Source organism: Zingiber officinale, chromosome 11B, assembly GCF_018446385.1.
Source record: "Zingiber officinale cultivar Zhangliang chromosome 11B, Zo_v1.1, whole genome shotgun sequence".
Lineage (NCBI taxonomy): Eukaryota > Viridiplantae > Streptophyta > Magnoliopsida > Zingiberales > Zingiberaceae > Zingiber > Zingiber officinale.
This window is the reverse complement of record NC_056007.1, coordinates 68,560,310-68,586,249: the sequence shown is the minus strand read 5'-3', so window position 1 is coordinate 68,586,249 and position 25,940 is coordinate 68,560,310. Positions and strand designations below refer to the sequence as shown.

The 25,940-nt window shown below is 38.3% G+C and overlaps 2 protein-coding genes across 4 annotated transcripts; both read right to left on the bottom strand.

Moving 5' to 3' along the window:
- Positions 1-2,757: 2,757 nt before the first annotated feature.
- Positions 2,758-5,641, bottom strand: LOC122034755 (nicotianamine aminotransferase 1-like). The gene is made up of 7 exons (XM_042594094.1): positions 5,286-5,641; positions 4,811-5,150; positions 4,481-4,699; positions 4,315-4,374; positions 3,934-4,089; positions 3,379-3,472; positions 2,758-3,083 (listed from the first exon to the last, which is right to left on the bottom strand). The coding sequence occupies exons 1-7, from the start codon at positions 5,567-5,569 to the stop codon at positions 2,962-2,964; spliced, it is 1,275 nt and encodes a 424-aa protein (XP_042450028.1). The 5' UTR covers positions 5,570-5,641; the 3' UTR covers positions 2,758-2,961.
- Positions 5,642-6,649: 1,008 nt separating this feature from the next.
- Positions 6,650-10,163, bottom strand: LOC122034212 (14-3-3-like protein GF14-C). Of its 3 annotated transcripts, none has more exons than XM_042593359.1 (6): positions 10,014-10,163; positions 9,300-9,736; positions 9,126-9,204; positions 8,591-8,713; positions 6,924-7,040; positions 6,650-6,847 (listed from the first exon to the last, which is right to left on the bottom strand). In XM_042593359.1, exons 2-6 carry the CDS (start codon positions 9,704-9,706, stop codon positions 6,776-6,778), a joined length of 798 nt encoding a protein of 265 aa, XP_042449293.1. In that variant the 5' UTR covers positions 9,707-9,736; positions 10,014-10,163; the 3' UTR covers positions 6,650-6,775. The 3 variants fall into 3 exon arrangements, with proteins under 3 accessions (XP_042449293.1, XP_042449292.1, XP_042449294.1); XM_042593358.1 differs by having other exon boundaries at positions 9,985-10,142; XM_042593360.1 differs by having other exon boundaries at positions 9,869-10,066.
- Between the last annotated feature and the right edge of the window lie 15,777 nt (positions 10,164-25,940).

The following is a 25,940-nucleotide window of genomic DNA, read 5'->3' as shown; positions in this document are numbered from 1 at the left end:
TTGATCAGACCTACAAGACTTAGCTCCTCATTACTTATTAGATTTTCAGCACTCGGGTCGATGGGCATATAGCTAACCAGCCCTATAGCCAATCAGATTTATGGGATTCAACTTCCCGTTCAAAAGTACAGAGCTCCTATTACATGGGGTTGGTAGGGTTTACAAGGCTCTGTTCTCGTTTCATATATGAATGCTCAAGGTAATTCTCATTACAAACCCGGTCGGGCTACCTCGACTGGCCAAAGGTTCGGCCGAGCTACTTCTCGGAGATAACATTGTCAAGGAATCATAATAAATTATCAGAATAACAGCTATTCGTCATGGAATATTTTAATATCCGACACATACCTACAACAGAACCTTTTTATGAGGGTGGTTATACAACTTCTATCATTATTATGGAGGTTACAAAAGACGGTTCATATACACGTGACGAAAGATTCCTCAGAGAAAAACTGTACACCTTCCAAGACCCAATATTTTCTGACACAATATTTTGTCACCTCATTATAGTGAAGGTTATGAGAGGTAATATAAAAAGAAGAGACTCTCTCTGTTGGCGAGATACGCTTTACTACTCAATACATTCGGAAAACTGAGCATCAACAATTTGCTGCTCTTATCGTCCATTTTTCACTCGTCCACTATACTAACCTGAGTGTCAGAATATCTACGCCAAGAATCTCTTTCCTGATTCTTATTCTTGCTCTAACATTCTGTTAGCTCTCTTTCTGATTGTGCATAGAGGAAGTACAAGAGCCTTTTTTTACTCCGACTCCGAGGCTTGTTTTCATACAAATATTAGTTTGTTTCCTAGAATATTATTATTTTATCTATTTAGCGCTATGGAAAATTACAACCAAGGAACTTCTCTTTGCTAATCCTCTTTTCACTTTTGTTCTTCCAATGGTAACGAATACACGGTGAGAAAGTTTAGGGTTTTGGATGGCTAACGTAATAAAAAAACTATTTAAAAAATAAAACGATAAATAGAATTTATTAAATACTTAAGAGCAAGAGAGCAAAAGAGAGAAAACATAATCAGATTTACCGTAGATCGCATTGGAAAATAGTATTCCATTTTTATTCACCGTAAACCAAATTATCAAATTTAGAAACACATATTTCCACTTTATTTTATTTATTAGAAATAGCTATTTCCTTGTCTTTATTCCATACCGTCCACTTCTGTTTATTTGGAAAGACTAATGAAAGTTGTTAGTACAAAAAATTTTGGATTACTTTTTTTACTTATTAGAGCATCCATAATGGCTTTAATACATAAAGCTTTAATGTCAACGTGGATGCAGAAATAACAGTAGTATAACATGTATGGATGCTTTTAGCATTACTATAGTATTAACGCGTTTAATTCCTTGAATGCATCAATGTCTACAGATTAAAAAATAATAATAATAAAAAATAATATATAACGTGAACACATTAATATCAATGTGGATGCTCTTATCAAATAATGGAGGGATAGATTTACGAATCCATCCATTGACCATGGATCACTTTTTAATTATTTTTTTCATCCGTTCAAAACGATCGGGCAAAAAGTCTTTTTCTTGAACATATCTCCACGCATCAGCCATTGGCGGCCTCATGAAACAGCATTGCACGGCCTCCTCACGAGCCACGGGTGGTCCCTGTGGCTCGCAAGTGGTCATCATGGTTGTGGCCAGGGTTGGCATTGTGTGGCCATGCCTCCCTATGCAAAGGCATTATACCTTGCACAGTCACCCACCTCGCACGACTTCTTCATTTTTTGTTCTTTCTTTCCATCTTCCTTTCCGTATTTTTTTCTTCCTTTCCGTCATCCTTTCCGAGGGATTCCTTTTACTTTTTTTTTCTTCCTGCACTACTAGAAGGATTTTCCATGTTATCGGGATTCTTTTTCCTCTTCAATCTGCACCTTGTTTCACCATGACCTAAAAAAATTAGTAATAAAAAAAAAAACTCAACTAGGTCCAAACTTGAGTTGGGTCTTTGTTTCAGGTCAACTTCTGTGACTCAAAAAGTCAGCGTGGGTCTATTGATTTTTCTTAGCCTTTATAAAAGTGATAAGAAATCAAAACCCAAAATGTAAAATAAATTAAGGACGGGTCAGATTTTATATCTTCCGTTTCCATACCCATCGGATATCGGGCCGGATCTTCTGGTCCGCAATTTACGGACCAGGGGATGGTCCACTATATAAGGATCATTCATTTGGATGGAGCCCACCTTTAAATTGATAGGGTCCATCCAAATCAACGGTCTACAATAGTGGATCATCCTCTGGTCCGCAAATTACGGACCAGAGGATCTGTCCTCTCGGATATAGGATCTCCGATGAATAGGATCTTCCGTTTCCATATCCATTAAAAAATTTAATATCTTCTATAATGTTTCTACTTTTTATCTAACTATTATCATTCAAAAAAAATTTAAAATTAACATTCTATTAAAACATATATATATATATATATATATATATATATATATATATATATATATATATATATAATTAAAAAATAGATTAAGCATCTATAGTTTCCTCTTAATACCAACAAAAATAGTAAATTGATTTTAGAAAAAAAAATTCTTTAATATATGTATATATATTATTTAATCAAGTATTCAGATCGGGTATCGAATATTAATAGTCCCTTCATATTCTCCTCCGTTCGGATCGAATATCGGATCCTCAATCGAATTCGGATGAAATTATCATCCCTAAAATAAATTCACTTTCTCGATGACTATTCCATATCACACAACGTTTTATTATTCTTATCATAAAAACTTCCAAGTAGCAATTGAGTACTACAGCCAACAGAAGAGTTGACTATTGAGTCCTAAATTGAACGCCAAATGAAGATAAATTTGCAGATAAATTTTGCGTGCTCAAGCTACCTTGTTACTAAATTTTGTCGAATGTAGAGTCAGAGATTGCGATCCAAGTAAACTAGAAACTCATTTGCTTTGCTTAGCATGCCTGTTGCAGAAGGATTTGAGCCTTCCAAGAGCCTCTTCGAGAGAAGATGGCTCTATGGCGAAGGTCACACGCAGCCAGTTCTTCAAGCCCAGTGATACTCCTGCATAGTGTTTTTTGCCTGTTATTGTTCGTAAGTAGAAACATTCAAAGATGAGTAAGCAGACTAAAACACACACTGTTCGATTTGTAGTTTTTGATACTTGATTGAACACTCTAACCGTTTGAAATAACCACAGGAACTATGAATTACAAATCGAATACTGTATAAACAGATTGAAGGATGCATCTCAATTCTTCATTTGGAAAACGATAAACAATAGGATCAATGCAAGTCGTTCAAAAAAAACAAAAATCTAATGCAATATTAGTCATCGAGTAAACATGAGAAAACTCACCAGGCAGTACTATGACTGACTCCTCTTTGGCAAGCATGCTACAGAACTCAGTGTCATCATGGATATCCTCCAAATGGGATACATTCAACTTAACCTGCATCACAAGCAGTCTCACCTTAGGAACTGTGTTAGAAACAGCTAAATAACTGTAAGAAGCACTATTTTTTATTCACAGAATTTAAAATGAATTGAGAAAACTAATGAACAGGCAACAAATTACTAAATATATATAACAAAAAATAATAATAAGCCAATCCCATGCGTGTATCTGTTTGGTCTAAGCCAATTCACATACATGCATATCTACACACATCTACCATGTAGAAGAGGTGTCAAGGGTTTAATTTATAAACCCCTTTGTCCCCTTTGTCACCTTTTTACAACTAGTATAGTATTTGTTATATAAATATACAGATCGATCAACTGATGACTTTAACAACAATTAATCATCCATCAGTTTTGTCCATTAATCTAAGCTCAACTGCAGATGAAGCAATGGATGTTGGATCCTGTGTCATGAAATGGAGATAGTCAAAATCCGAAAACTGGACTCACCATTACAAACATTGAGCCTTCTGGTTTGTGAGGGCATGTGATGCAATCAATTTCCTTCAATTTGTCATAACATATATCTGCTGCTTTCTTCAATATATCAACCGTTTTCTGAAAGAATTCATTCTCTGTATTCTCAAGGATAGTAGGAATCGCGCTCTGCAGGAATAAATTATATCAAAACAAAATGAGAAAAATATATCAGAAACTATTGTAGCATCAGTTATCTACACCCGTACTATAGCCAAATTGTTGTAAAGGACAAGATAAATTATACGACATAATGGTTGATTTGCCAATGAGAATAGAAGCTAGAAACATAACTTGTTCAAGTCTGAGACAAAGCAAATATGAACAAGGACTATATATCGAAGCTATACTTACCTGAATAAACGTTGCTGGATCTGTGGTGATGTTCAACAGAACTCTAACATTGTCATCGAACTAGAGAATGAATAATGTCAGTAGTCTTTCAAATTGCTTGCACTAAAAAACAGTATGCATAATTAAACACTGTAAATAATAAATATGTAGCAAAACCAAGAATAACCTTATTCTGTTCAAAAACACCATCCGGACCGCATTTTGCAATCCAACCAAGACGCCAACCAGGCACCACCCATCTCTTGGATATAGACCCCAAAGTAAGGACTGGAACAATCTTCCCAAAGACAGCCATGGGAGTGAAAGGGACATTCCCAAAGGTCAAATGACCATACACTTCATCAGCTATAACCAATATGCCAAGTTTCTTTGCTGTCTCGGCTACCTGGAAAATACAGCAAAATCAACCAAAATTTCCACACAAAAAAAAAAAAAATCAAGTTTTGCTTATACAGATGAACTTATACACAGTGTATCATCATCCAATTATCCTCACCTTTGCCAAGTGCTGATGGGAGAAAACATTCCCACAGGGGTTACTAGGGTTGACGAGGACTATAGCAACAGTGTTCTCGTCTGCTAGGGCTTCCACAGCTTCAAGATCAATCTCCCAGCCCTTGTCCGGCAAAAGGTCAAAATGACGAGCCTCCAAGCCACTAAATGCCGATCGAGCCTCGTAAAAGGGGTACCCAGGCCTAGGTAGCAGTATATTCGCCCCAGGGCTGGCGAGAGCGGAGATCACTATCTCGATTGCCTGCGCGCAGCCGGCGGTGACGAAGATGTCATCCGGGGACAACTTGTGTGGAAGATCCCGGGAAAGGTACTTCGCAATAGCACTACCAAATACCAAGAGTCTCAAAATCTCAGTTTTAATCGAGCAATAAATCGATCAGGAATTCGAAGTCGGACATTAAATTTGCAAGAATGTTTTTACTTCTTCTAACAATAGAGGTCTTTTCTGACGGGCTCACCATCTTGCGGGAACAATCCCCTGGGTGGAGGCGTAGCTATTGAAGTTGCCGGATCGGACGGCGTCCACGATGGCCTCCTCGGCGACGGAGGTGGTGCGGAAGCAGGAAAAACATGCGGGGTCGCCATGGGCTAGGGGGAGGACCGGGAGGGGTCCATCCTCCCGTACTTCGGACATCACTACGTTGAGGACGGCGCGGATGCTGGAGGCAGAAATACCAGCTAGTAGGGCGTTGGCCCCGAAGCCCCACCTCCCCGCCGACGCATGGCCGCCGTCGTCTCCCATCGCCGCGAGAGATGGGGAAACGATGTACAAAACGGCAAATATAGCGTCACTTCCGACGACGGACCACGAGTGAGGACAAAGTTTAGGGCTTCCTCGTTTGATTTGAAATCTTGCGAGGGAAATTTTAACTCGTGAAATTAACTCACGGATTTATTTGAGTGATCTTGATTATCCGTAGTGACGTCCATTGGTCCTGAATTGTGGGTACACGCATTGGTCTACTCTCTATAGTCACGATTAGAATGTTGTCGCATGCAAACCGCCGGCAGTAGGTAAATTGTATGGTGTCGAGTAGAGGAGGTTCTGTCCAAAGTCAATAGTCTCCGGCTGGCTAGTTCAACTTAAAATTATAATTTAGATGGAAAATTAAATTTTAAAAAATTATAATTAATTTGGACCGGATTTCAATCGACGTACAAATTATAAAAAAATCAGAAAAATCAGAAATTACGGACCACGTGGGAGATGAAAATAAAAAGTCTAAATTATTATGTTCTATTTATCTAACTGTCCGTGAATTATTTTTTTATTTGCTCGGACACGGTCGTAGTCAGTGTCATAGTCCTCAGTGTAATATGCTTGGTTTCCTCCTCCATCCTCCATTCCTCTGGAGTAAACATGAGAGGGATCAGTTGTCGGCTGCTGATTGTAAAGGTTAGTGAGACGCGGACGGCATGCGATCCGTAGACTTATCTATCAAAAGAGCAGTAATATCCTTCTTTATAAGCTCTCCCTCCGCAAATTTCTAATTTCCTTCTTCCTCCATCTCTTTTCCTCTGCTCTATTCCCTTCAGGCACGCCCTTAACGCATTGCTGCCTTACATCCATGAGGCTTTACAATGAAGGATGTGGAGCTCCTGTGCCAGCAAGACAACATTTTGATAATAAAACTCTATTCATTCAAAATGAGAATACAACAATATAGTCGGTGAGAACTTCAGCACTTGTTGTCAAAGTTTTGCGTTAGAAATTCGCACTCATTCAAATGTGAGTATCGCACTCAACAATCTTTTCTTTAAAAAAAACATTCAAAATAATTAGGATTTTCCAACCAGCATATGGATATCACAGGAAAAAAACTGAAAGAAAACAGAAATCCAATCCTTTAAGCATATTGGTTGCTTTATGACGAGGACAATCAACAAGCAGAAGATGATGGCATCTACTTAATGGTACATCTTATATTAGCATGAGAAACTACATAATTTAATCATTTGATCGCTGCTCCTCTCCTGATTCCTTTTTTGTAGCCTCCTTGATCTCATCGGCTCCATCCTCCTGCCAATAAAAGAAGTCAGTGACTACGCCCCATGCGATATCATACAAACAGAGTCAATGTTTGGCGACTACTAACCGTAATATCAGATGTCCATAGTGTCAAGTTGTCTCGGAGAAGCTGCATTATCAAAGTGCTATCTTTGTACGATTCTTCTCCCAAGGTATCCAGTTCAGAGATAGCCTCATCAAAAGCCTGGAAGAAATAATAAGAATAATAATAATCAAAGAGCCAGCCACTTTAAGAAGTAATCAACTCATCTTTTAAAATTTGTATTAACGATCATAAAAGCATAGATGTGGCAAAATCTAAAATCATCCTACCTGTCTTCTCTTTCATTCTGAAATACAAAGCCTTTTATGTAAACCTTTTGTTTTTTGTTTTTTTTCATATCCTCCTGTACCTCTTCCAAGAATACAATTTTTTTTAACTATAGGTACACTGAATAATTTCTTTTATTTTCTCAAAAAATTCATCTTTGATTTTATCATTTAATCTTACTTAGAGGCATAATTCCTTGATATGTTTCCTCATAGATCGGTATTTAACTTCAATAAACTAACGAGCTGTTAACTAAAATACTAGCAACTGGGCCCAATGTTATAATTTCTCCATTTCCAAATTTGATGCAATTGTGATACTCAGGTCATTAAAATTTATAACTAAGTCATGACAATTTGACAAGTGGTATATAAAATTTAAATTAATCATTGATCATTAACGAGTAGTGTTAGTCCAAATATTTAAAGTATCTTCCTCCTCCATTGAACTACATGCAATGCTATATTGTTACTGGTATTAGATCTCTTAAATCCTGAAGTATCCAGAAAACACCGAGCATGTGAAATTCTTTTTGCCCAAAACATATGAAGCTCTAAGTCATTGATATGAACAGAAAAACTCATTTTTGCATTACACTTCCATAAAGTTAAAATGTAAGAACCCTAGTTATCTAACTAATATGCAGTGTTATGAAATGAAGTTTGTACCTGAATGTGCAAATCTACATGCAAATTTAGATAGAAGACAAAACAATTAACTTCCATAAAGAAACATATGGTTCACAGGAACCTAGACTACAAATTATCCACAAAGAATGAAATGAAACCCTCTAATGGCTGAGTGTGTCAAAGTTCCATGCCTCAATATGAACTCACAGCTTCCATCAAAAGAATTATGGATAAAAAAAATCAAATCCTATATGCTCATTAACGCCCCTAATTTCAGAAGCTAAGGAGGAAACCCTAAAATTTCAAAAATAAGCGAGCCACCCTTTTCCAATACCATAGTGCAAAATTTTACTCAGTGCACACTGCAGTTGCACTCTAACGGTAAAACAAAATCATGTACACAAATGTGCAAAATAAGTACAAATGTACAGCCTTGAAAAAAAAAACACACTCAGTGAATTTGTAGGATTTACTTGTAAATTGCATAAAAAGAAAATGGCACAATTGCAGCTATGCTAACAAAAATCATGAATTCAAAATTGCAATGAGATGGAGCAACAAATAACTAAGATATTTCAACAGAATAATATCTTTTTCCACTTCACCTGGGATAATAGCACCATATATCAATTGAACAATCAAATCTAGAAACTAGAATATAGCTTTTCAATGGCAAGTAAATTAAAAGAAACAAACATCACACTTCAACATAATTCAAACATTACAGATGAGAATATTAAAGCGCTATCAAATCAATATTGCATGAAAAATAACACAGGAATTTGGAAGATAAACCTGTTTCGCAAGGCTGCAAGCACGGTCTGGTGAGTTAAGAATCTCATAGTAGAAGACAGAGAAGTTAAGTGCCAAACCAAGCCTTATAGGATGGGTAGAAGCCAAATCAGCTAAAGCAATATCCTATAACATTTTAGCCGGCGTTAGGAACTTGAAACAGAATTTACCACAATATGTTGGAGACGAGCTTAATAGAAAAATATGATATGCACATAATGTTGCAAAAGGTTTATTACCACAGTGATACATGATACTGTGCAACGAACAAAGAATTCTTTCAATGCAGAATCTTAAAACTTAAAAGAAACATGAATAATGAACTGAGAATAATATATTCGGGGAAATAATCTGAACAGAACTATGAAATACTTTAACTGAACTTATTGCAAACGTGTAAAAACTTGAGTCATTGTTGTAGTGCAGAAAGTTCATTAACACTTCATTAGATCCCAGAGCAGAGAGCGTACCTTAGCATTATATGGTCACCGAAAGGAAAAAAGAAAATAGAATCAACAGAAGATTACTATTCACATGCCTGTGCAGATTTGTAGGACAAAAGAGTGTTCTCAGCTGCTTCTTTCCTCTCAGCTCCAGTTTTGAACTCTGCCAGATACCTAAGCACATAAACCAGACCAGATCAAGGAAAAAAAATACATTTTATTCATCTCCAGTAGAAAAAAAAAACTAACGAGAGGAGATGCTTATTAACCTGTGGTAGTCACCCTTCATCTTAAGGTAAAACACCTTGGATTCTGCACTGGATGCAGAGGGAACGAGGTGGGAATCAAGAAGCTTCAGGATCCCATCGCAGATCTTACTGAGTTCTGCCTCGACCTTGCCACGGTACTCCTTGATCAAGGAAACATGGTCCTCGTTCCCGCGGGTCTCCTCCTTCTGTTCAATTGAGGAGATAATACGCCAGGAGGCACGGCGAGCTCCGATCACATTCTTATAAGCCACTGAGAGGAGGTTGCGCTCCTCCACGGTGAGCTCCTCCCCAATCAACGTCTTCACGACCTTTTCCATGAACTCTACCATCTCCTCGTATCGCTCGGTCTGCTCAGCCAGCTTGGCCAAGTAGACATTTTCTTCACGGGAAGATTCCACCGCTGACATCTTGCTAGATCTCCACGAAGAAGTTCCTTTCTGTAAACCATCCACACAGATCATCAATTATCATCAACAAAAACTTTCACGGGAAAAAACAATGTAAGACTCAATCAATCGTAAGGGATTTAAAACATGCCAAAATGACAACATCGGATGGAGATAGTAAACCTAAGCTCTCACAACAATTGTGCCCTAAAAAAGGCGAAACTATTGATAGGAAGAAGATGTACAGGAATCGCATTCAAAACTAAATTCGAAACGGAAGGAATCGAGCGAAAGTAGACCTTCGCCGATTAGGGTTCCTCGTGCTCACCCCTCTCTCTGTCTCTCTCTGTGGATGAGGCCAGCCGCTTCGATTGGAATCGCTCGTTTCTTTGGCTTATTATTCGAGGAACCAGTAAGCGATGGTAGAGCATCGGTGACAGATTATTAATCAAATCGATATGCCTCATCTACTCATTTGTGAAACCCCAAATGATACCTTCTCCTTAGTAGTGGAATCTGGAGCGATGCCGTGTTGGGTAGTCAAAGTGTGTGCCAAGATAAAGGAGTTTTAAAGGCGGAGGAGACTGCGACACGTGTAGATGGGAGGCCCCACTCACGGGAGCCGACGGTGACCGCCTCCGCATTCATTCAGAGGAATGGTTGGGGAGATCGAACTCCCCTGTATCCAGGGAACCACGAAACAGGATCATCTCTGTAGACTATAAGAAAGAGGATTCTGACACCGCATCAGACTAGCGTCATCTATACGGCAACAGATATCTGATTGGAAAATTCTCGGTGGAGGGTGATCCGACCCGAACACGAACGGCGGAGTCGGCTTCTTCACGTCATGGCTCTAATCATTGTCAAGTGGAACGGGTTGGGTCGGATCGGATTGGTAATAAGTGCGGACCAGGTCCGTGATGCAACACAGAGTAAAGAAAGTAAACGCTGACACGACTTTTTCATAAATTTTCAGCTCTGATTTTAAATTAAAGTTGACCTATTTATAAATTGTGTACTTGCACTTGCAATTATGGCAATCTGGCAGTTTACTTACTTGGCATATGAGATAACCTTGTTTAAAATAGAAGCAATAAAATTAAACTCTTCTATTGATATTTTGTACAACTTGTTTTTTTATTATTGTTTTCAACCTAAAACAAAATATAGACTTGTAAAACCTTTGAACAAATTTTTGATTCTTACTTTATATAGGAAAAAAATCAAAAGAATATTCTTTTATTAGAATTATAAAAAATATATATGTATTATCAAAATAACATCTCATCTTATCCAACATATTTTTATTTTTTATATTAGGATAACAATTACAAAATTATAACCAGCTAAAATATAAACATTTCAATCTACAACAATACTAATAATATTATATTATAGTGAATACGGTTTATAATTATTACAAAAATAATTATTTCATCTCTAATTAATATTATATTATAATAACTGGGAATCTTAACTGTTTATCATATTATTCAATATTATATTATAGCAATTATGAGAGTGTAACTACTACATAGTTATAATAATCATATTTAGTCAATACAATCAATATTATATAATAGTAGTTACTAATCTTAGTTATAATATATATAATTTATTTATGATCAACACTAGTAAATATTATATTATATCAGTTACAGAATGATAGATGTTATAATTTTATATTTATAGTAATTATAAAATCAATACTCTAACAACTAAACTTCCATAACTACATAATAGTTATGATTTCATACTTATTGTAATAATAAACATTATTACAAGTAAGATTATTTTTTAAAATAAAAATAGGAGAGGTTAGTTTGGGAATGAGATATTATTTTGATAATAAATCAAAGAGGCTTCTTTTCAATAATTTTAATTAAAAATACATCTTAGCTCTACTACTAATTTTAAAAGTGACTGATTTAATCCTATAAAAAATTTTCATTGGTCAACTAGATAAATTGAGAAAATATATATGGAGACTCATCCTTAGAGCTAACACTCTCGGATTCATTACATACTATTAAAAAAAATTAATATAATACATCGCAGTTGAATTTCAAACTTAAAATACCTGATCTATCATTAAAAGATCTAACCTTGACATCTTGCTCCTAAGGCAACTACAATTTTTTTTTCTTTATAAAAGATAAATATATATATCATAAAAAAAAAAAGCACTTATATACATACTAACCGCTCTCGTTGTACTGATAAATTATCTTCCATACAAACTATGGGAGATCAAGTATCTATCATTCTCTGCCATCAGCAATGACAAGTGGACATTGATTGTATAATTTTGCACGCCAAATTATTTAAACTTGAATAAGAAGCATACAACGATATATTTAACGAGTTAAATTAGAAATTTCATGTACAAATTAATTATTGTTAGTTTCAATCTGACGCCCAGCATTATTTTTTCTCAGTAAAGTGAAAATCAATGAAATATGGAGCCTATTAATAAAGAAGGCGGTGAGATGCTTCCTTATATATCTAGGTGACATGAAGTGGGAGGATGGCTGAGTAGAAAAGTAGAATGCAACTTCGATTCGGTAAGGTTTTATAAGATTTCAATATTTGAATAAAGACCTATTTATCTGTTTTCGATAAAAAAAAAATATATAAAAAGTTATATGATGGGTAGAGATATTGGTACCATGTCCATCACTATTCACTCGTTCGACAAAGATCTTTTCTGTCCGATTTGGGATAAGACTTAGTTTAAGATATTAGACTCATTTTTGAATTCTCAGTCGGCTCAATCAGCTGCCAGTTGAACTCAACTTGAGTCAATTTGAGTCACGTTTCGGGCATATGCTGTTGGTGACCGTTGGAGGCCAGCAAGAAGGGAGGCATTGAATAACTCTGCACAATATAAAAACAAAATTCTTCTCGAACTTTAAAAGAACACTTACGTAAATTAAATAAAGAAGGAAACTAAAAAGACGAGACTCACGGATTTGACTTGGTTACAGCCGGAGAGGTTGTTAATCCAAGGAATGGAATGCACTACGTATCTCCTTCAGACGGAGAAACTTCTTACAGTAGTGAAAGCATAGAAATGAGAAGCTAAATTAAAAGAAGAGCGCACAAGTGTTGTAATGCTAATTGCTTGATTGATCGAAAAGTTTCTGGACCAAGGTTATATTTATAGCCTTGGTCGGGGCCCCTAGAGGGTTCCAGGCGCCTGGAAGGGGATAAATCTTTATCCCCTCCGTAACGGATCACGGTTAAATCGTGATATGGTCAAAGTCGGGTTCCGGGCGCTCGGAATCGCTCCGGGTGCTCGGATTGGTTCGGGTGCCCGGACCACTAAAGTCAACATGGTTGATTTTTTCGGATCCGAGCCCTTTGCTCTGGTGCTGCTCGCCTCGGTCCGGGTCTTCCGCTCCGGCTCCGCTCGCTTGGGTGATTTCGACCAATCGAAATAAGGCTTACCCGAACTCAATTTCAGCCTTCTCGAGCAACCTTTCGCTCCGACTTCTCGTCCTTCGGAAACGTCACGTGCTTCCTTCTCGTCCACCCGCGTACTCTTCCGCAGCACCTCGTCCCTCGGACGCACCGAGCCCGTCGACTCTCTCCCGTGTCGTCCTTCTCGCTAGCTGCATCTTTTGATCGACTTCTTATATTCCTAAGCTCCTGCACACTTAGATACAAGGTTAAAATACTATAGGACCTAACCTAATTTGGTTGATCACATCAAAATAACCTTGGGGTTCCATCAATCTCCTCCTTTTTAATGTGAGCAACTCAAGTTAAGATAGGATAAAGAGACATAAGGTTAAAATAATAAATTCTGTAATAAAGTGTAAAAATAAAAAATTTAAATCTACCTCCCCCTAGACTTAATCGGTTTCTTCTTCTCCCCCTTTGATCACATAAAAATAGGGTAAAAAAAATCTAAGGGTAGAAAATTTTTGAAATAACTTTATCAAATTTTGAAATTTTTGATAATACTGAAAAAAATTATAAAAATTTCTAAGTAAAAACTTTCAAGCAAAAAGATTTTTTTTACCAACTATTTAAATAATAAAAAAAATATTTTTTTTTTACAAAATTTTTCTAAGTTTTTACAAGCAAAAAAATATTTTTGAGAATTTCCAAAAAAAAATAAGTTAGACATTTTTGCAAAATATTTTTTGAGACATTTCCAAGTAAGAAAAATATTTGAAATTTTTTTAAAGCATTAAGTAATCTCAATTTAATGTTTTATCAGTTAGTCAATTAAACATTTTATTTCAATATTTTGATTTCCAGGCTGTGGCGAGGCACTAGGTCTTCTTAGTTATTAGATCATCAACCACTTCTAGACAAAGCCTCATACAGAATTAAACGTTTAATTTTCTCGCTGAAAGTACTAAATCTAAATTAAGGTTCAAGTTAAACAAGACTTCGGAACCCAATATAGGTTCCAGTCAACTGGATTAATTAGGTATTTCTTAAGGATATATTTCTTTGAAATATTTCTAATTTATCCCATGTGATATCTAAAGTACCAATTTAGACTATTAAATTTTCTATAACTTGTATTAGATAAGCATGCAAGATTTTTTAAGTTATTTATTTCTTTTTACAAATTATCATTTTCTAATTTTACTTTGCCAAACTCTTCTAATGGACAAGATTTAGCTAGAATTAATTTTTAATTTTTAATTTTTAATCTCTTTTTCTAATTTACAGCAATCTTTAGTTAATACTTTAATAAACTTAAATAATTTATCGGGAGGAAGAGATCGTATTTGACTTGTCTTGTCAATCTTGTTATCCATGGTTCCCCCTGAACTGCTGCTTTCATCCAACGTAGCTCCCCCTTCATCAATGCTCTCGATGCTCATTTCGGACGAGCTTGAATCGTAGTCCTCGTCTTGATGACTTGCCATTAATGCAAGTCCAGATAATGCCTCAACTTCTGATTCGGACGACGTATCGTCTCACGTCGCTTTTAGTGTTTTGAACTTGTTTGTTTGGACAGACTTCTTTCCTTTGTCCTTATCCTTGTTCCTTAGCTCGGGGCAGTTGTCTTTGACGTGCCCTTTTTCGTTGCAGTGGTAGCACCTGATCGTCCTTTTCTTTCTACCCTGTGGATGGTTAGTTTTACTTGAATCAAACAACTTTTTAAAACACTTTACCATCATTACCATTTCCTCGTCATCGAGAGAAGATTCTGATGCATGTTTGTCTCTCGTTGCATTGAGGGCGATATTGTGATTCAGATCCTTCGTACCTGCACATCTCGATTCATGCACTTCAAGTGTAAAAAATAATTCTTCTAAGGTAATAGTTTGTAAGTCCTTAGAGATATAAAAAGCATCTACTAGTGAAGTCCATTTCGTATTCTTAGGAAATGCATTTAACGCGTATCTTAACGAATCTCGGTTACTTATCTTTTCTCCGAGATTCGATAGTCCGGTAATGAGCTTCTTAATCCTCGAGTGGACATGTGCAATTGTTTCGTCTTCTTCAAGCTGTAGGTTGGTCAGCTGGTTGCGAAATAAGTCCCGTTTCGCGAGCTTGGCTTCGAACGTCCCTTCGTGTAGCTCAAGGAACTTCTTCCAAAACTCCTTTATTAAGTCGTAGTTGTCGATCCGGTTGACTTCTTGTGGCGGAAGGATGCTCAGCAAATGGAACTATATTTTGTCGTTTGCCACGTAGTCGACCTGCTCCTTTTTCGTCCACTAGTATTTTTCTTTACCTTCCGGTGTTATAAAACTGAATTCCATTATTAGAAGTAAATCAAAATCAGTTTTAAAAAATACCTGCATTCGGTTTTTCTGGCTACCGAACTCCCTCTCGAACTTTGGCGGGTATATGCTTGGTCCGACCATCGTCTTTGCTTCGATCGATGGTTAGTCCTCCTGAAGCGTCCTGACTCTGATACCACTTGTTGGTGATTGTTGAAGGTCGACAAGAGGGGAGACGTTGAATAGCCCTACACAATATAAAAGCAAAACCCTTCTCGGACTTTAAAAGAACACTTGCGTAAATTAAATAAAGAAAGAAACTAAAAAGACAAGGCTCACGGATTTGACTTGGTTACAACCGGTGAGGTTGTTAATCCAAGGAATGGATTGCACTAAGTATCTCCTTCAGGCGGAGAAACCTCTTACAGTAGTGAAAACACAGAAATGAGAAGCTAAACTAAAAGAAGAGCGCACAAGTGTTGTAATGCTAATTGCTTGATTGATTGAAAAGCTTCTGGACCAACGTTATATTAATAGCCTTGGTCGGGGGCGCCTGGAGGGTTCCAGGTGCCTGGAAGGGGATAAAATTTTATCCCCTTTGTAACAGATCACGGTCAAATTATGATCTGGTCAAAGCTGGGTTCCAAGCGCCCGGATTGGGTTCAGGCGCTCGGACCACTAAAGTCAATATGGTTGACTTTTTTTCAGTCCGGACCCTCTGCTCCGGTGCTGCTCCCCTCGGTCCGGGTCTTCCGCTCCAGCTCGGCTCACTTGGGTGATTTCGGCCAACCGAAATAAGGTTCACCTAAACCCAATTTCGTCCTTCTCGAGCAACCTTCCACTTTGGCTTCTCGTCCCTCGGAAATATCGCGCGCTTCCTTCTCGTTGACCCGCGTACTCTTCCGCAACACCTTGTCCCTTATGCGCACCGAGCCTATCGACTCTCTCCCGTGTCGTCCTTCTCGATAGCTGCGTCTATTGCTCGACTTCTTGTGTTCCTAAGCTCCTGCATACTTAGACACAAGGTTAAAACACCACAGGACCTAACCTAATTTGGTTGAGCATATCAAAATAACCTTGGGGTTCCAACATATGCATGTTGTTAGCTGCCCCAAGGTACATGACCATTATACATATTATCAGCCACCTTAAGGGACGTGACTATTATGTATGTTACAAGTCGTCTCAAAGGATGCAACTTTATGCAAATCACTTCTTTGTTGAGATTTTACAGTGGAAGTTTCGAAGTGAAACAAGTATAACACACGCACAATACTAATATGAGTGATTTTACTTTGTATCCATCTCTTAAGATGACTAATTCAATGGTCAACTCCTAGTTATCTATTTCCATTAAACCTTCTTCTTCTTAGACCAAATCCGAAGCCGAAAAAATCTTCTAACAACAAGATTACAATAGTATTATAAGAGTAATAACAGAAAGCATGGAAGACAACGATTTTGAGAGTTTTGCGTCCTCTTCTTCAAAAACTTGCTCCAAGTTGAATGGGAGAGCAACAGAGAGCCTGTTGAGCACTTAAGTATGAACAGTTGGAGTTTTAAGCATAAACAGTTACCCTATAATGGCTAGCATTCTCCTTTTATATCTGCTCAACTTTCTCTAATATCAGTTTGGCCGACCTTTTGAAATCTTGTTTGATTTTGTTTATTTTCAAATATCAATCAGATCGATTTGTGCGTTAGTTTATTGATTAGGTTGATCGAGTGACCAGTCAAGTCGATTTTCTTCTTTCTCTTCATAAACAACACCAGTCGACTGACGACACTACTCAGTCAACCCACCTTATCACATGGGGTGTGAACCTTTGAAAAGTGTCCTTAATGTAATGCGAGGAAAGATAATTCAATGAAAGAGACAACACACTTGATACTCAAAAGTGCGGATTGTGCTACTATTGAATATACTTATTCGACTCTCTAGTGTGGCAGTTTGAGGCACTCTTCATTCATCTATATAGGGTCGACGTCAACAGAGATGGTCGCCTGGAACCAAAGTGAGGATCTCATACTATCATTGAACGGCTACCGAACCGCCATACTCTTTTAAGAGGTCTCTGTTCCAAGTACATCAAGACCTCATAGCTACTTAGGGTTATTGACTCATGGGTCCAAATCCACGAATCCCCCTAAACCCTAAACCCTAGTATAGTTGCCTAAAGCTATTAATGTCGCAACGCATGTTGGCTTTTCGCTCTAGTTGGGCAATGCAAGGAGGCCTCTTTTGTCGTTCTTTCTAAATGAGAAAGTGTTCTTAGTTCAGTTCGGTAGAACATTGATGAGAGAGTATCGTCAGATAGCTCGTCCATAAGGGCATCCATAAGGAGAAAGTGCATGGTATTTCCCCGAGGATAGTCATAAATTATCTTTGGGCTCCTAGTGAATCATGAATGGAAAAAAGCGTAGAAAGATCTACTTTACTCTACTATTAAGTAAGTGAAGTGAAGGGATCGCTTTCAAATTAGAGAGAGAGAGAGAGAGAGAGTCTCTTTATATGGGGACACTCGCTTTCAAGTTAAGGAGAGGAAGAGAGATCGTATCAACACCCTTTTCTCTAACTTAACCTTTTTGATAATAAAATGTTTTGATAGTGGTAAATGAGCTCGTGCTTCATCTAAGTTAGTTGGGTAGGTTGGGCTTGATAGCCCGCAAACGCTACTACTCTCATTATAATATAATAAAATATCAGCATGAAAGAAAGTCAACTCTCACCTACTCATGAGCTTCGTCCTCCAAATCTCTGCCCACTCCGAATGTGCCCTAACTCTTTCTTTTCCAAGAGGAACTATGATTCAAACTCTACTATGAAGCTATGAACTATAAACCAGCTCTACATCTTCTATCGTAACCTGGCCTCTCTTCTCTATTCTATATGGGAAGCGATCGGCTTAGCATTTATACTTGACTACGGCGCATCCCACTGCTCACTGGTTGGCTCCTTCATTCGCCTGAACTGGTCTTCACGCCTCACAAGTCCACTAGTCACTGAATGAGCTCCAGCTCCTGAACTTGGGCTCTCCACTCCTCGCTTTCATCAGTCTACCCTCTTCGTCGTTATATAAGAATAGGCAGTCCTAATTTATTCGTTCGCTAGACGAGACCTCATATTTCCTATGGAGGTGGCGACTTAATAGCTCAACGAAGCCACTATATACCTTCCTTAAGCTATCCTCTTTACTTATGTCACGCGCCAATGGTCCCTTTGGTGGTCATTGGCAGACCTTCTCTCAGTCTTCTAACTTAGAGATCCTTTGATACTGTCTCTAGATCTAATCCTAGGCTAAGTGGATACACATCCTTCGTCATTGGCTACAAGAAAGAGATATTGCTCCTCCGCGTCATGGAACTAGAGCCTCACTTTAGCCCCTGATCTATATCGCTTTTCCCATTCTTCTTCCCCCCTTCTTGGTGTTGTCCTTTTCCTCCCTATGGTCGCCTATTTTGAATGGTGAACCGAAACCGAACTATTCTATTATAGAATCGAACATATCGATCACACCATTTGAAATCGACCTCTCATCCCCTAATCCTTTCTTTGACACTAACCAATCCTGCTTCATCTTGATCATCTCATGGAGCCTCTTTCAAAGCTAATCCTTCACCCAGCTCTGGCAAGAGGAAAAGGAGGAGCCCCATTAAGTTCTTAGACTAAGATGGGATGACACAAAGCAGTCACTCTTTCCTTAAAGCAGACCATTCGCAGTAGTCACTCTTTCCTTAGAGTAGGCCATTCGTAGTAGCAATTAAAGTAAAGTAGAACTATAATCCAAGAACATATGGTGAATAAGTAGCCTTAGAGCAAGTTGATCTTCAACTCCGGGCTCTCTTCCATGGACTCGTGCCAGCCTACCATTCGATGTTAGGAAAAAAAGAAAACGAGAGGGGCGAAGCAATAGCCAAACGAAGCGATAATGCAGTGCGACAGAAGCAACACTCTAGACAAAGTAGCGAATAAGAAGTCAACTGAGCAAGTAAGGAAGAATGGAAGTCCAAACATCAACCTCGCTCCACCGAGCACAGCAAGCAGATATCATACTTCCTTTTCCATTCGCTCCCGAGTTCTTGATGCTATGCACCACATTATTCTATTAGTTTCTATTAGTTGAGAAGAGATATAAAGTGGAGACAACAAGTAAGGAAAAGGGAAAGGAGATAAATATCCGTCCGAGAAAAAGGAACAAAAGTGGAGGATTGAAGCTTTGTCTTCAAGGGAGTACTCAACTAGCCTAATCACAACTACTGGGATGATTCGGGAGGAGGAGACCATCCCACGAGTCCTCTCACAATGCCTGGAGGAGTCAAGCACTGGGAGCGTGAACTAAGCCTAAATGTTCAACTATCTTCCACTCTATGACAGTCAAATCAAATGCGAGGAGAGGGAAGGAAGGCAGGGAGAAAGAAAGAATAAGGAAAGAAAGAAAGAACTCGTAATAGCAGGAATGCCAAAATAAGGAAAGTCCTCAGAAAACTGAGTAGCTAAGACCATAGGGGAGCAAAAGGCATAGGTCTGATCTAACTCGTATTCATAATTGTGTGGTAGAGAGAGCTTAGGTGGTTAATAGTGGAGGAGTAGCATAGCGGCACCGAAGCCCAAGGCTAAATATATTGTTCACGATCATAAAGGAAGCACCTATTGACTGGAATGCACCGATCAAAGAGGGGCACTCTTGATTCACAATTCTTCGGAAGCTAGAGTGCATGTAGAGGAGCTAGACCCATTTGTGCAGTTCATAGTCAAGAACCTAGATTAAAGATGACAATGGATCAACTTCGGATCAGATTTTATATCCTCCATCCTCGTACCCATTGGGTATAGGATATCCGATGGATATACCCATACCCATTAAAGGATCGGATATCTTCTATAGTTATAATTTTTCTTCTTTCTATCCAATTATTATCATTCAACAAAAATATATTAAAATTAATATCCTATATATATATCATATCATATCATAGTATAAAGTAAACATCATATCATGGCATAAACTTATTATGGCATAAATGACAATCATATCATAACATATCCTGTCATATCATAAAAATAAGCATCATGACATATCATATCATAGCATAAAGAACATCCTATCATAGCATGTGAGTAAGAATCATATCATATCATTCCATATCATAAACATATATGCGAGATGTCCTTTAAATCATGGATGATGTCATGTGCAAGATGCTTTTCAAAACATGCTTCATGTCATGTGCGAAATATCTTAAAAACAATATCATATAGTACTTAAAAATAATCTCAACATGAGGGGGCCCGACTTAGTACCACATACATACATAAATGCGCGCATCCTAAGTAGACTCAAGGTAGCTAGTCTTGAACCTACTAGGAAACTAGGCCCGTAGCTCGACCTAGTGGCACGTAAGGAGCCCACCCTTTACTAGGCCCGTTTCTTAGTCCATCGACCTAGGGGCGTATAAGGAGCTCACCCTTTTGGTACAAGCCATACAAAGTAAAATATTATGTCATATACATATCATATCATAGCATATCATGTTCATGTCATTCATAGCATATCATATACATGGCATTCATAGCATATCATATTCATGTCATTCATAGCATATCATGTACATGTCATTCATAGCATATCATATTCATGTCATTCATAGCATATCATGTACATGTAATTCATAACTTTTCATAACATAGAGAGTGCTCTTAGTCCCACTTGATAGGGAAGCAACTCTTAGGCCTTTTACTTAGCTTGTCATAAAGAGTGCTCTTAGTCCCAACAAATAGGGAAGCATCTCTTAGGCCTTTTCTTTTCATTTCATAAAGCATACATACTTAAGCATATAGCACATCATAGGAGACATTTTCATGCATAATTCATAAGCATACATAAATGAGCATATAACATATCATGGAAATAACATATCATGGAAAACATAAGCATGCATGGAACATAAGTTAGCATCTCCTAATTCATATCATGGCAAAGTGAAGCACATAAAGAGTCATAATTGGGTCTCAAACATCAACCTACTAAGGGTGGCCGAAATATGCAAGGGTTCTTCTAGATTGCAAGCAATCATAAAAGCATATGAACCTTACATCACTTTCATAACATTTATCATAAGGAACATCGTAAGAATATTAAATTTAGGTTCTAAGCTTCCTAGGTCTAAACTTCATAATGTGGCCGAAACATGCAAGGCCTAGATCTAAGTTACAATTTGCATATCAACATGTGAACCCTAAACAGTTTCCATAACATTTATTATAAGCAACAACATGAGCATATTGAGTTTAGGTTTTAAGCTTCCTAGGTCTACAAACTATAAGTGGCCGAATGTCATAAGGTGTGGAGCTAGGTTCTCAACCAAATACAAGCATGAGAATATCATGTTAATTTCATATCATATCATAGGTAAAAACATGAGCATGTTAGAGTTGAGTTTAAGCTTGCCTAAGCCCTAAATTCTATCTTGGCCGAAAGTTTAAAATGTGGAAACCTAGTTCTAAACCACATGAAATCAAGTTATCTTCATCTCATATCATGAGGAAGATCATAAGCAAGTTAGATTTGAGTTTGAGCCTCACTAGGGTTTTTAATTCTTTCATGGCCGAAACCCTAAGGTAAGGTTCACCTAGTTCCAAACAACATACAAACATGAAACGTCAAGGAAACATTCATAACATATCATGAGAAAGATCATAAGCATGTTAGTTTGAGTTTAAGCTTCTCTAGGGTTCTTATTCTCTTCATGGCCAAACCCTAAGGTGAGGATTCTCTTAGTTCTAAGCAACATACAAGCATGAAACATCAAGGAAACATTCATAAAATATCATGAGAAAGATCATAAGCATGTTAGTTTGAGTTTAAGATTCTCTAGGGTTCTTATTCTCTTCATGGCCGAACCCTAAGGTGAGGATTCTCCTAGTTCCAAGCAACATACAAGTATGAAACATCAAGGAAACATTCATAACATATCATAAGAAAGATCATAAGCATGTTAGTTTGAGTTTAAGCTTCTCTAGAGTTCTTATTCTCTTCATGGCCGAACCCTAAGGTGAGGATTCTCCTAGTTCCAAGCAACATACAAGTATGAAATATCAAGGAAATATTCATATCATATCATGAGAAAAACCATAAGCATGTTGGTTTTGGGTTTAAGCTTTCATAGGTCTTACAATCCTTCATGGCCGAAAGTTTCAAGGGAAATCCTAGGTTTTTAAACCATCTAAACTTAAGGAAAATTCACATAACCACTTGTACCACAGGTGAGGGGATACTTACTTCCTCTTGCTTGGTCTTTTCTTAAGATAAAGATACCCTTGTGAAGAAGAAGAAGAGAGCTCCTCCTTCTAGTATTTCCTTTGCTTCTCTTGCTTGTAGGAAGTAGATATTAAGGACTTCTTCTTGAGGTTTAGTTTTCCTTAGGAAGAAAACTAAGATTGGATTTCGGAAATTTGGGAGAGGGGAGGCTCTAGGTTCGGCAATGGTGAGGAAAAGAAGAAGAAAAATAAAACTCCTTTCCCTTTTTCTCTCTTATGCTAAGTGGGAAGAAGAAGCAAGGATAAGTTTTGCTTTCCCTTCCATATTAACTCATTTCTTATTTTCTTAATGATGAAGAATGTCTCCATTCATCCCCCTTAGTTCTCCTAATCCCTCTCCTTCTTTATCCTCACGAAAATGGAAGGAAGAAAAGAGAAGAAGACAATTTATCTTTTTCTTGTTCTTCTCTTAATCAAGAGAAGGAGGAAGAAGGCTACTTGATGTTTTCTTGCTTCCTTCTCTTAATCATACTTTTACCTTTATCTACAAATTTTCATTCTCTATTCAACAATAATTTATGATGGCCTAGTGGTCAATCCATAATCCTTAAAGATTAAAAAGATTCAAGGTTCAATCCTTGACCAATTCCTTTTCTTTTATATATTTTTGGTTCTATCTTATCTCCCTTTTTATTCTACAAGAGAACATTTTCGTATATAGCTTTAAGAAATTCGTGGGTGTTACAGAGGAGACCATCCCACGAGTCCTCTCACACCTCCTGGAGGAGTCAAGCACTGGGAGCGCGAACTAAGCCTAAATGTTCAACTGTCTTCCACTCTGTGACAGTCAAATCAAATGCAAGGAGAGGGAAAGAAGACAGGGAGAAAGAAAGAATAAGGAAAGAAAGAAAGAACTCGTAATAGCGGGAATGCCAAAATAAGGAAAGTCCTCAGAAAACTGAGTAGCTAAGACCATAGGGGAGCAAAAGGCATAGGTCTGATCTAACTCGTATTCATAATTGTGTGGTAGAGAGAGCTTAGGTGGCTAATAGTGGAGGAGTAGCATAGCGGCGCTGAAGCCCAAGGCTAAATATATTGTTCACGATTGTGAAGGAAGCACCTATTGACTGGAATGCACCGATCGAAGAGGGGCACTCTTGATTCACAATTCTTCGGAAGCTAGAGTGCATGCAGAGGAGCTAGACCCATTTGTGCAGTTCATGGTCAAGAACCTAGATTAGAGATGACAATGGATCATCTTCAGATCATATTTTATATCCTCCGTCCTCATACCTATTGGATATAGGATATCCGATGGATATACCCATACTCATTAAAGGATCGGATATCTTCTATAGTTATAATTTTTCTTCTGTCTATCCAATTATTATCATTCAACAAAAATATATTAAAATTAACATCATATATATATATATATATATATATATATATATATATATATATATATATATATATATATATATATATATATATATATATATATATATATATATATATATAAAATTAAAAAATAGATTAAACATCTATATAGTCTCCACCTAATATCAACAAAAATAGTAAGTTGAATTTGGGAAAAAATTCTTTAATATATGTACATATATTATTTAATCAGGTATTGAGGTCGGATATTGTGTATTGATAGTCACTCTATATTCTCCTCCATCTTGTTGGGATCCTTCGTACTCGGCTAGAGAGGGGGGTGTGAATAGCCGCCCCAAATCGATCGCGTTTCTTCCTACAATTCGTTAGCGCAGCGGAAAAATAAACAAGGAAACGAAAACAAGAAGATCAAACCTCAACGCGTCGATGTAACGAGGTTCGGAGATGATACTCCTACTCCTCGGCGTGTCCGTAAGGTGGACGAAGCCTCTCAATCCGTCGGTGGATGAGTCCCCGGAAAACCGGCTAATAATATACTCCTTGTGGGTGGAGAAACCTCACCACAAAGTCTCTTGCAACAGCAAGATAAGTGTACAAGAAATGCAGCAAGAAGCAAGAGCACTATGAATGTAAAAACAAACACTAGCTTGCCTTCGACTGGTTTCCGTTGACGAAGCAGCAACTTCACGGAAGAACAGCAGCAGCTGACCAGCCGGGGAAGCTCACACGAAGCTTCACGAAGTAGAGAGCTCAGCAAAGCCCAAAAGCACAACAGCACTTAGCAGAAGAGAAGAGGAAGTAGTATCCCTGTAGAAGCCCTCAGCCCCTTTATACCTGCGAAGAAGAAACAGCAGAGAACTAGCCGTTGCGTCGCAACGGCTAGAACTCTGATCGGTCTGCAGACCGATCAGCCTAGGCGCAAGAGTTTGCTGACACCGATCGGTCCCGCACCGATCGGTGTCGCGATCGAATCTCGATCGGTCGCGGACCGATCAGCTCTTCTCGATCGGTCCCCGCACCGATCCCGCCTCCCGCCTCTCGCTGCATGCAGAATCGCACTGCCTCTTGATCGGTCGTGGAGACCGATCAGATACACTGACGGTCCTGGACCGATCAGAGCTTTTTCTCCGCTTCGATCGTTGCTCGATCGGTGCGGACCGATCAGAACTCCACAAGATGCTATCGTGGAATCGATCGGTCACCGACCGATCAGAAACATCGAGATCACCGATCGGTCGGAGACCGATCCGAGCTTGGTTTTGCCCAAACCAAGTCCAAACCAATATCCGTCAACCTTGACCTATTGGTTCATCATGCTTAGCATCTGGTCACTTCCTTGACCTGCTAAGACTCCCCACCAAGTGTCCGGTCAATCCCTTTGACCTACTTGGACTTTCCAACACCAGAAGTCCGATCATCCCTGATCCATCTGGATTTTCCCTTGCCTGGCTTCACTCACCAGGACTCTCACCTGGCTTCACTCGCCAGGATTTCCACACTGCCTAACATCCCAGTTAGGACTTTCCCACTGCCTGGCTTCACTCACCAGGACTTTCCACACTGCCTAACATCCCAGTTAGGACTTTCCCATTGCCTGGCTTCACTCACCAGGACTTTCCAACTGCCTAACATCCCAGTTAGGACTTTCCACTGCCTGGCTTCACTCACCAGGACTTTCCACACTGCCTAACATCCCAGTTAGGACTTTCCACTGCCTGGCTTCACTCACCAGGACTTTTCCGTGCCAAGTCTCCATACTTGGACTTTTCCAGTGCCAAGTCTCCATACTTGGACTTTTCCCGTGCCAAGTCTCCATACTTGGACTTTTCGCGTGCCAAGCTCCCTGCTTGGACTTTTCCAGTGCCAAGTCTCCATACTTGGACTCTTCCAGTGCCAAGCT